At 38.8% G+C, this 11,737-nt stretch overlaps 2 protein-coding genes across 2 annotated transcripts; one reads left to right on the top strand and one right to left on the bottom strand.

Moving 5' to 3' along the window:
- Nucleotides 1-2,117: 2,117 nt before the first annotated feature.
- Nucleotides 2,118-5,704, top strand: pdcl3 (phosducin like 3). The gene is made up of 6 exons (XM_023336583.1): nt 2,118-2,223; nt 2,636-2,756; nt 2,917-3,007; nt 3,213-3,356; nt 4,691-4,899; nt 5,193-5,704. Exons 1-6 carry the CDS (start codon nt 2,218-2,220, stop codon nt 5,339-5,341), a joined length of 720 nt encoding a protein of 239 aa, XP_023192351.1. The 5' UTR covers nt 2,118-2,217; the 3' UTR covers nt 5,342-5,704.
- On the bottom strand, nt 5,551-11,525 carry nms (neuromedin S). Its single transcript, XM_014473915.2, has 7 exons — nt 11,347-11,525; nt 9,339-9,385; nt 8,931-8,987; nt 7,353-7,379; nt 7,176-7,229; nt 6,708-6,782; nt 5,551-6,024 (listed from the first exon to the last, which is right to left on the bottom strand). The coding sequence occupies exons 1-7, from the start codon at nt 11,417-11,419 to the stop codon at nt 5,992-5,994; spliced, it is 366 nt and encodes a 121-aa protein (XP_014329401.1). The 5' UTR covers nt 11,420-11,525; the 3' UTR covers nt 5,551-5,991.
- Between the last annotated feature and the right edge of the window lie 212 nt (nt 11,526-11,737).

Genomic DNA, 11,737 nt, shown 5'->3' with positions numbered 1-11,737 from the left:
GATAATAATGCTTTCACAATGATTGCAAAGCAGTGCAGGGAAACCCAAAGGTTGTCTGTTGAGCCAATTAACTCCCACAGCTTATGTCATCTGCTTTGCCTTTATCTAAAAGAGGCTGCCAAGTGCATGAACATTTCAAAATCAGATTTAATTCGTGCTTATCAGTGTGGCCAGTTCATCGGATGACAGCCCAAGATATGTGATTTACAATCTGATACTTTTGTGATTAAAAAAATATATATTTCAAACATTTTCCATCAACGAACCAAAATCAACTTGACAATTGGAGAAACAGTTTTTATTAGTATGAAAGTTTATCTGTATGAAAGACAAGCTGTTGCAAAGCACTGTGGGTAGCATCTTAACCTCCAGGACACATTCTAATTGATTCTGTGTAAAGTTACTGCATAATCAATTTAATTATTTATTCGTGCATGGATATTTTTAATTCTATATATGTAGCAATAGGTTGATAAAAAAAATACTGATTGTATCTGAAGTCATAAACGTTCCACGTATCATTTTCAAAATAAAAAAAGTCAATTTTAAAAATATATATATATAAAAAAACATTTTATATACATAAAACACCAGTTGTCTTTTTTTTTTTTTTTCCCTGCCGTTCTACTCTGGTGAAAATATTATTTTAACTATTAATGCAATTTTAGTGAGATATCAAAATCACGTTTCAGGTCGATTTTGTGCCTGTTTTTTCTGGTGGTTAATAGAACAGTGCTGTTGTGCGTCAGCTGGCAGATCTTTTAAATCAGTCTAAGAACAAGCTATCTGGGACTGCTAAATACTTATTTGAGCAGATATGCAGAAAACTGAAATGTCGAAAGTAAACAAGGAAAATGCTTCATAGAGAAAAAACATTACTTGCAAAAAATAATACCACGTTTTAAAAAAAATAAACCAGTTGGTTCTTTTTAGTCCTTAAAACACATTGGGTCTTTGTGTGGCTTTAATGTTCAAATATTCAAATATTTACTTGAGTATTTTTTATTAAAGCTTATACTTTTTCCAGCATAAGGGTGCCTTTTTTGTGTGGTGAACTTGTTAACACTGTTGCCTTTCAGGAAAAAGGTTCAAAATGTCAGTCTAAGTTTTCTCTGCGTGGAGTTAGCGTGTTCTCCTTGTGCATGTTTGGGTTCTCTCTAGTTACTCCATCTTCCTCCCACAGTCCAAAAACATTCAAGTTGGGTTGATTAGTCTCTTAAGTTGCCCTTAGGTCCGAGTGTGTGTTTCTGTGCTGGACTAGTTGACCCTTTCATCTGCTGACAGTTACAGATATACGCCACAGCTTCCACTGATTGGATTTGAACATCCTGTATCAGGATTGGGAGATGAGGCCAAGCTTGACGTCTGCCTATAGAAATCATCCACGTGTCGTAAGCCACGCCCATTTTATTCCACAATCTCTGTAACATGATCTGAATGCTCACTTAGCCTGCAGTCTTTGCAGATCACCTTGTTTGATGTGAATTGATTTTTTTTTATTGGGCATTTATGCTAGCAAGTGGTGCTAACCTACCACATATTACTCTTATGATTTTGTCTGCTGCTGATACTTTGACCTTAATAATTATTATTTAGGTTTATGTTACAAGACATTCAATCACTTGTTCAACTTGTCCTATGTTTATTTTCCAAATAACATAAAACTTATTTTTAGGCACCAGTTTTTTAGGATCCCAACAACACTCCTGGTTTCTATCTAAATAACATTTTTCTTTTGACTTTTTTATTTTTCAATCTTTTTCAGTTGCATATAAAGTGACTGTACCAGACGAACTATTAAAAAGCATGTCGGTTTGTCTGCATCTGTGTGTCAGAGTGGCTAACACCTGTTTGGTTTCGCTGTCAGAGCCGTCACTTGGAATGTTTGCGCTCCCACGCCTTATTTGGTCATATTGAGCCCCGAAGGAAGTTGGTGTCACCTTTATTTTTGTCGTACTATTAAAGCAGCAGTTCCAGATATTGTCAATTGAAAAACACAGAACTGTGCAGCAATAAAAAAAATAATAACTTAGCACAATACGAAGATAGTTATAGAAATTAGCCGAATTTTAGAATTAAACAGCACACATGGCATTAATTGGAGCAGTTTTGGAGTTTGTGGTTTCTTCCGGAATCACCCAACGTGAGCTCCTTCTGTTTCCGTTTCAGGGAGAAGAGCGGTGGTGTGATTTCAAGGGACTTTCTTTACCGGACAAAATGCAGGTTAGCTCAACTTTTTATGGTTCCCTAATGAATCCGGTTGACTTTTTTTGAACGAGGCGATTCGCTGTGATCAGATGTAGCTCTGGATGTAAATTTACGACCTTTTAGATTGAAGCCGTGACACCCAGCTAGCATAGAGGCATCTCAGTTCCTATAGGAGCTTTTCAGAACGGCCGCATTATTAATTAAAGAGACGGGTTTAAAATGACAATTTATCTCCCCGAATCTTATTAACAGCTACACAAACAATATTCATGAACAATAATGTGTCTTTTCGGTGAGTATGGAACGAAACAAATGTGAAACGGAGAAAGGTTTCAGCGTTCATGTATGAATTTCAGCTTATTTTTTACTACCATGTCAAAAAGAATTGAGAAACAAAACAAAATCATCCACTCTTTTCTATCTGAAGGACCCGAACGAAGACACCGAGTGGAATGATATCCTGAGGAAGAAAGGCATCCTTCCTCCAAAAGAGACTCCTAAAGATGACGAAGAGGAGGAAGTCGCCCTTCAGCAGCAGCAGTCTGTTGGTATGAGTATTATTAATTATTGTTGACTATTGTTAAGTATCACACAAACATTTGCCGCCGTATGTTCATTAAATATTTTTAACCGATCAAAGATTTATTATTCGACTTGTTTTCGACTAATAAGCGAGCTGTAAACGGCCAATCATTGTTGTCTCCGCAGTGAAAACCTACGAGAGCATGACGCTGGAAGAGCTGGAGGAGAACGAGGACGAGTTCGGCGAAGACGACGAGGCCGCCATTGAGATGTACAAGTGAGTAGAAATGACTTTGCTTCCTGGTATCGTGTGAACAGATCTGGGAAGCTGGGGATGTTTGAAAAAATGTAGATTTTCATTCGTATTTGGCCCAGTGGTGATGCTTGGATGCTGGTTTATCCAGTCATATTTACTCATAGCGTGTTGTCCAGGGAGGATTTCCCCGTCTTAAGAGATGTTGACGTGCTGCATCTCCTTTCAGACAGAAACGTCTGGCCGAGTGGAAAGCGGCCCAGATGAAGAACGTGTTCGGAGAGTTGGGTGAAATCTCCGGGCAGGATTACGTGAAGGAGGTCAACAAGGCTGGAGAGGGGATCTGGGTGGTGCTGCACCTCTACAAGCAGGGGTAGGTCAACGTAGGTCAGCTGATGGTCGATGTACAGTAGGTCTGCTTCCCGGAGGGGTGCCCCGATAAATCTGCCCCGATTTCTTTCATTTTGGGTGATCGGATCTTCTGATACTTGCATGACAAACCGTTCTTATCCGCTGATCTTATTTAACTCTGCAAAGGTCTGAAAATCAGCCTCTGTCTCCGTCTTCTCTGTCTTCAGAGAGGGCTGACTGACAGACCAGCCCACTAAAGGTGGGAATGATAATGTCGTTTATCATTTATTGTGAAAAATTTCTCACCGTGATAACAGTTTTGATTTATCGTTGTCACAATAAATTTCAGTTAGTTAACAAAAACAGACTAAAATGTTAGTTTTACTATTATCTCCTCTGTTTTTTCCCCACAAGAGCAACAATAAATATGATTAATATTTGTTTTATTTTTTATTTTATTCACCTGTCATTATTATTATTTTGTATTATTATTTTTTGTCCTCTCTTTTCATCAACTTATTCTATTGTGTTATCGCTTTTGTACAGCACTTTGGTGTCGTTTTAAACCTGTTTTTAAAAGTGCTATTGTAAATAAATTTGACATCGGTAAATTCAGGAAATATGATTACACGAAGTCTGTGTGTGCAGCTTAGTGACGTCAATTTTTCAACGGCAGCATTTATATTCGTGGCTCCATGAATGCTGTGCCATGCAGTTACATAATAAAGAAGTTTTTAATCGTCATTTTTATCGTTACCACAGTAGTGCTACAAAGTATCGTGATAAAAGTTGAAGTCCGTATCGCCCAGCACGTCGGGACTTACCCGATTAACAATAATCGCCCCACTGTTGCCAACTTAGCAACTTTATTCTATATTTAGCAACTTTTCAGATAAAAAACATTGGTGTCTTCCAAAATTGGAATCAGCAGGTCAGGCTTTTTAAAGTCGGGTGATCGGCTAAAAAAATTCAAACGCCTAGCTTCCCTGTTTTCGATCCGTGTTGGGACATTTTATTTTGTAAGTCTTAACCTAATGAATTCAGCCTATTGCAAAAATATTTAGGTTTGACAATGTCTTTTAAATGTAACCATAGACATTACTGGAGAAGAGAAACGGTGTAAAGTTGCTTTTTATGATGACTTTAGTTATTAGGAAAAGACTAGAAAACAAACCCAAAACCAAAGTTTTATAGATGATAAGACAAGCTTAAAACAAGTCAGTGTTCCTATGGTAACTAAATTTGACCCGGCTTCTTTTTGCTTACCGCTTCTTCAGACTATCCTAACATGAATTTTTCTCAGTACAAAGTTCAGAGTTCAGTGCTGACCTCTCTGTCCGTCTGGTCTCGGCCCAGCATCCCTCTGTGCACCCTCATCAACCAGCACCTGAGCGGCCTGGCCAGGAAATTCCCTCAGACCAAGTTCCTCCGATCCATCTCCACCACCTGCATCCCCAACTACCCCGACCGCAACCTGCCCACCATCTTTGTTTACTTCGAGGGAGAGATGAAGGCCCAGTTCATCGGCCCGCTCGTTTTCGGAGGCATGAACCTCAAGGTCGAAGGTAGGGCCAAATTTTTTTTTCGAGTATGCATTTTCTAAGGGTTGCTAGGGAACAGAAGCACAACATTTGACTCTGCGCACTATAACTGCACCCGACGCTCTCGCCTGTAAATTATTGTATCTGAAGTGGAAATAAACTCCTGACTTTGGGAATCTTGTGCAGCTTTGAAAATTTCGCTCCCTTATTTTTCTGTTTCATTTTTTAGTTTTGGAAACTTTATGTGAAATTTTCCCTTTGTGTTTTTTCATTGTTTGCTTGTTTCATTTTTTTTTTCCCCCCTTCCGTGTGTGCAGAGCTGGAGTGGCGGTTATCGGAAACCGGCGCAGTGAAGACCGACCTGGAAGAAAACCCCAGGAAACAAATCGAAGACACGCTGATGTCGTCGATCAGAAGTTCGCTTCCGACGCGGAAGGACAGCGGCTCTGAGGACGAGGACGATTAGAGAAACACCAAAACAAAAAACACTCCCAACAGAGGAAAACGCCTTTGGAGACAGAACATTAAAGAACCGAGCAGGACCTCCTTTATCATATATAATCTTTTTTTATTTCTACAGAGCTCAGTCCTGCTTAAAGGCACATAGGCAGGCCACTCTGCTGGAACAACACACCTTTGTTTTGTTTTTTTGTAACCTTACACAACCATTAGACATAAATTTTAACTGTGTTTTTTATTATTATTATTACATGGTAATTATGTCACAAAATGTACATATACATTTCATCCTCCTTTAATTAGACGTTCCCTCTTTTTGCCACATTTAGTTTCCAAAGTTCTCTTTTGAAATAAAAAAAGTTACTGCTGATGAGTTTTAAAGTGTTTATATCTTATTTTAGAGAGAAACTCGGTAACATTCGGAAGAATCGAGACGCCAGTGCGTCATCGCAGAACTTTTTTTTTTTTTTTTTCATCTTTAAAAGTAATTTTCTTTTCAGGAAAAAATTAAATAAAATGCTTCCGTCCGGAGCAAGAGATGCTGCTTGTCGCTCGGTATCGGTAGACTCTTCATCCAGGCCGGAGCTGCCAGCTGCTCCCCTCCTCTTCCTCATTGCGTGTCATTTCCTCCCCTGACTTTCTCAGATTCCTCCTCCTTTACAACAGTCCCTCCGGCAGGTCTCGGAGTTTCTGTTCAATTAGCAGCAGGTAATGAGAGGCAGAGAAATGTCAGTGAGAGCAGGCAATGAACAAGAACAGTGATGAAGTTGATGCGATTTATTCGGGCTCCGTCCTAATCACTTCTTCTTCTTCTCTGCCTGAAAGGTTAAGTCTTTAAAGGCAGAGGAGAAATAATGGAATGAGTCCTTTTCTCTGACGGTGTCTGGACTTTAACATCCACTGGCCTGCAGAGTGATAAATTATTGCAGACGATGTTTTTCTCTTTTTGTTCTTATTAAAGGAACAACTCAGAATTTTAATAAGATTACTTTTTATGAGTAGAGTTAAAAAGACATGCCGCTCCATTCTCTGATTTTACTCTTTCTAGGTGTATGTTTGAGTAAAATGAACGTTATTTTATTCTATGAACTACTAACATGTCTCTGAAATTACAAGCAAAAATGTAGTATTTATTTGCAGAAAATGGGAAATGGTCAAAATAACAAAAAAAAGATGCAGCGCTCTCAGACCTCAAATGATGCAACGAAAACAAGTTTATATTCATTTAGAAACAACAAAACTAATGTTTTAACTCGGGAAGAGTTCAGAAATCAATATTTGGTGGAATAACCAGGAGGTTTTCAACGAGGTTCAGTGCAGTGGGCTTTGAATTTTTTTTTTTCCAGAGCTGCATGAGTGAAAACTTTTCTCACCAGAAGCAGCACCTTCTTCTTTCTCCTCTGGGATAGTTTGGGCGAAAGTCGCATCAAAGGGTGAACTGAGTGGGACTAAACGAGAAACAGAGATTAGATCATTAATCGTGGTTAGACGGGATAAAGGGGCTGAATTATTGCTCCCACCCCCGAGTATTGTTTTTACAGAATAAAACAATTGAATCTGCATTAGACGGTGATTTGTACGACCAAATTGGATTCCAATTTTCTTTACATCTTTAAATGACTAAGTGAACATCTAGAAGGAAATTTACATCTGAATATGATAAATAATGTACATGTGCTTCATGTGTGCGATGGGACTTGTTTTTACAAACTGTGCCGCCCTCGCATCTTCACGTTTGGACCCAAGTGAGACGGTTTACTGGAGAACGCACACGGTGGGATGAGAAACGGCGCATCGACAGCTAAAGAGTCAAAGGCGCTGCCGGCCATCTTTTGGCTCACCTCTTGTTGAACAGCTCCGACAGAGTTGCGCGCTTTGGAGTAATGAAACAGGAACTGTGGAGTAGAAAGGAAAAAAACAAACAAAAAACATTTATATTAAACTATATGCTACTGTTTACCATCCAAATTATAAGTTAAATAGAATAAAACTAAGCAAATTTGCTAAGAAAGTCTTACCCTTTTGAAAATATTCTGGACTTGCTCCTGTGGAAGGAAATAAACAGATTAACATCAGAAATATAAATTGAAAAAACAATGTTATAATATAACCTGTCATAACTCTAGAGAACAAATATACAAGAGGCATAGAGAGAAATTCAGAGGTGCTATCTGCTTATCCAGGTTGTTGTACCTCTGCATGTTCTATCTCTATAGTTTTCTGTGTTTTATGATAACTTCTAGTTGTTCTGCATATTTGACCAACTCTACGTGTTTTACCTCTGCACTGTCCCATATTTAATTATTTGCCAGTTGTTGTTTTTTTTTTTTTTTAACCACAAATGTGGGCTGCTCATCATTTCTGAGAGCTAAAAAAACAAGGCCAGGCTGAACTCGCTACGTCAGAAAGACGTAGGTCGACCTCGGCGTTAGATGGGCATGAACAACATATCAACTGAAGCTACTGGTTACGTAGCTTTGACCCTGACAAAGTCCAGGATTATAACATTTCTTTAACTTTTTTTTAAACCTAGCAAGCGAAAGATAAATATTTCAGATAATTGCTACTTTATGTCAAAGCTGGTTGTTCATTCCCTGTGACACCATTTGATTTGGAAATAAAAGCCGTTTAATTTGAACTCGATCTCTTGAGTTAGACTGCATGGAGCCGTGGGGAAGGAGAGGTGAATTACTGGTAGAAATAGTGGTTATACTCAAAATACATTTAGCTGAGTTCAGTGAATCAGCACAAAGATGACACAGGAAAAGTGGTAAAAAAAAAGAAGTTGTTTTCACCAGGAATTAAACTGCAGATTTTCTGCAAAAAACGATAGCATCCAATCCCTCTAAGCTAGCTTACGACAAAGTAGTTATTTTCTACTTTGTCATGATAGCGGTGTTTGGTGTTGGAGACACAGCTCACTGCCCAGGGTGCCATTGTGTCAGGGGGCGGCCCTTTTGTGGAAAAAAAGCTAATTTGTCAGTTTTATAACAAAGAATTTCTATTACTTATCCCTGTTTCCGGTCAAGAGATATTGGAAACTGCTACAGCTAAAGCCTAAAATATCTACGCTGATCAAGTTGATGATTCGATGCTGAACAGATTCACTGAAACTCAGGTTGAGTTTTGACCATTTCTGTTCTTTAAACCCTTTTATTATGTTTGTAAATTCACAAAAGAGCCTCCACTTGAAACTCTTTTGGCATCCTTGAACTGAACGAAACCCAAAACCGATTATGCATTTACGAAACTTTCCTTCGTCTTCCTTAGGTTTCTTTTTCCTAGAATGAAATCTGCATCACAGATTTTTTTTTTTTTTAAATGGAGGCTGCCGTTGTGAAATCCACGCTAATAGAAACTCCTCAGCTGATGCCGGCAACCATTTGCAGAAAATGTCCTCCGAGTTTGGTGAACAATGGCATCATCCACACACATTATCTCTGAGAGGAAAAACACATCATCGCTCTTTCGGGAACCGAGGCTGACGGGAAATGCGGTGCTCAATCTTTTCTTCTTCTCTTCAATCTTAAATGTTTAATGTTATCACGGCAGCCCGATCGCTCGGGGAGTCCAAAGCGATTGCGATGTCGACTCACCTCATTTTGGTCTCTCCACAACACATTACTCATATCGTCGCTCTGGACGCCTCGCACCTTCGGACAAACAACAAGAGGCTTTAGGATTTCGTAACGGATTACAAGAACACAATATAGTATTCAAAATAATTGCATGCTTTTGGAGACATAGAGAAAAATCCATAGGTTTAATTACAGCTCAGAGTCACTACTGCTTCATCTTGGTCTGGCTGCTACACATCAGTGTGATCTATTTGTATTTGATTGGACTTTTAGTTTGTGACAATTAAACAAGATGGCTGCTTCAGGGCCATTAATGTAGCAGGAAATGGCAAAATCTGTGAGATGTCAAAGTGAACACCCATGAAGAGTGGAGGAGGATTGATGAGGGGTGGCGGAGACGTGGATGCAGAGAAGTTATTTCGCTACCTTTCGTAATGCGGTGTCATCGCGCCATTGTCCAAAAAGACTGGCATCTGGACAAACAGGACACATAAAGTTAGCATTCTCTAATTACGTTGAGTGAGAAGCAAAAAAAATATCACTGCATCTCCAGCACTGTGGAGCGCACTGTGTTAATTCATCCAGTAGCAATTTGCTCCAAACATTCAATTTGAGTCATTTTTAAATGAGATTTGCACACTTTCCTGGAGAATCAAAGACTGGGTAATTCTGTGCGGCTTCAGGCGAAATGAGGGGACTTTTAAGCAGCGGTTTCAAATCCAATCTGACTGAAAACAATCCACAGGATCATTAAGACTCTTACGGGGAATCTAATCATTAGTGACTAACAGAACATCAGCTAAAAATTGGTTTCAGCTGACCCCCAGTGGCTAAACCGCTTAATGTCACAATAACGCTGACTTGTTGCTCCAGCAAAGTCCGCCCCTTACTATGGAGGGAGCCGATGGGAGGGAAAGAGAAGAACAAAACGTGTTGTAGAGACTGTGATGAGCTGCAGTGCTCTCTATCAGACGTGTGCGCGATCTGAGCACAAGCTACACGTCATTCAAACTATGTTTAAATTAAGAATTAAACGAGCACGTATTAAATGCTAAGCCTGTGACCCTGGCAATTGTGGACGAGTTTGTGTAATTTCTTTATTTAGCATTTATCTAATCTCATTGAGATCAAAAATATATACTTTAAAGACTGCTCTGGAATGTCTACAATCTCAATTGATTGTTGTTTTTTTTTAAGTGTTACTTACTCAGTTGGTAACGTTTATCCAAATTTCTCACAGCATGAAATTTGCAGTGCTGTTTTTAAACATGGCTAACATATTGATTAGTGTCATAAATGTAAAAAGGCACACCAAGTTGGAAAGAAATCATATTTTATAGACAATACTGATCAAATATCACTTAACATTCCTTCACCACCTGTATTCAATATTTTGTATGAACATTAGCCTATCAATATTATTTTTTCCACTCCTTATTTTTGCCCCTGTCAAAGATTTTGTACCTCTACTTTTGTTAAACACACATTTACCTCTGGGCTTTTACTTCTTTTTTTTTGTTTTTGTTTTTAACTCCAAACAACTTCTGAATAGAGTTTGGAGAAGATGGCTGCATGCTGCACAGCTTTGAATTGTTCTACATTGTAATTTTAATGAATGCATGTTATGTGTCTCATATTTAATATAAACCATGTATAATCCTTACAGCTTTCTTATGTAACCTCCATGCTAATTTAGCCATAATCAGTGAATATATGCATTCGGATGAGGCTTGTTTGTCAGATTAAAAGCACTTTAAAAAAAATAACAACCGTTAAGTGGGTATTACATAAGGTTTTCATTAATCCCTGTTTGGTTTAATATTTTAATATAACACAATCTATATTTTACACTAATTGGGAGAAATCTTTTTTTGTTCTAAAATTTCTTGTTTTGTTTTTTAATAACTGTCTTCTTTTTTTTTTATTTTTAGCATGGATTTATTGAAACGCGGTTTTCATGTGTTGCTGAATATTTTTATTTGAGAAAATATTACCTCAATTCCCAGTCCAGTTGTGTTATATAAAACATTTGGAGAAAAAGAAAAAAAACCCCATTAAACCCCTGTTAGGCCAGCAGAGCCCTGCTAATAGTATCAATATGTTTCTCCCCCATTTATGAATAAACATATTTATGGAGCTGGAAAAGGGAAATTCGTTATTATTATGATTTGCTTTTATTTATTCTCTATTGTGCTCAGGCATTATTTGGTATAGCCTTAATAAAAGTAAATATCTTAAAAGTACATTGTTATCTATTTACCCCCACCAATCCCCAGGTTACTCTAATTAAACAATTTATGTTCATAAAGCCTCCATACAGAGTTTTACACCGCGGACAGGTTATCGGTCCATGTTTTGACATTGAAACACGAATTACAATTAAATAAAAAATCAACTACGTCCACTTGGTAAAACCGTGTCGCTCTGAGCTTACCTGTTGTGCTCAAACATCCAAAAATCCCCAACAAACACAGCAGGAAAAGTTGTCGCACCGTCGGTAGAGTCATCTCTCTCGTTTCCTCGCTCTTCTTCTTCTTCTTCTTCTTCTTCTTCTTCTTCTTCTTCTTCTTCTTCTTCTTCTCCCTATTCGTGGTTCTGTTTATGACTCTCTGACCCGCTCGGCTCGGTTGGCGTCGTCTGTGACCGCGTCGTGCTCTCGTGCAGCACTTTAAACTCTTTACAGGCTCTCGGGCAACCTCGCCGTCGACCAATCACAGGCCCATCCGATAATTGGCCGCGTGCGCAGCTCTCCGCACTCACCTCCGCGCGCGCGCGCGCGCGCATCACCAGTCCACGCGGGCTGCGGATCACTGGGATTATTGGAG

The sequence above is a fragment of the Xiphophorus maculatus genome, chromosome 7 (genome assembly GCF_002775205.1).
Source record: "Xiphophorus maculatus strain JP 163 A chromosome 7, X_maculatus-5.0-male, whole genome shotgun sequence".
Classification (NCBI taxonomy): Eukaryota; Metazoa; Chordata; class Actinopteri; order Cyprinodontiformes; family Poeciliidae; genus Xiphophorus; species Xiphophorus maculatus.
Note: the sequence above shows the minus strand (reverse complement) of the source record. Positions and strands in the feature narration are given on the sequence as shown.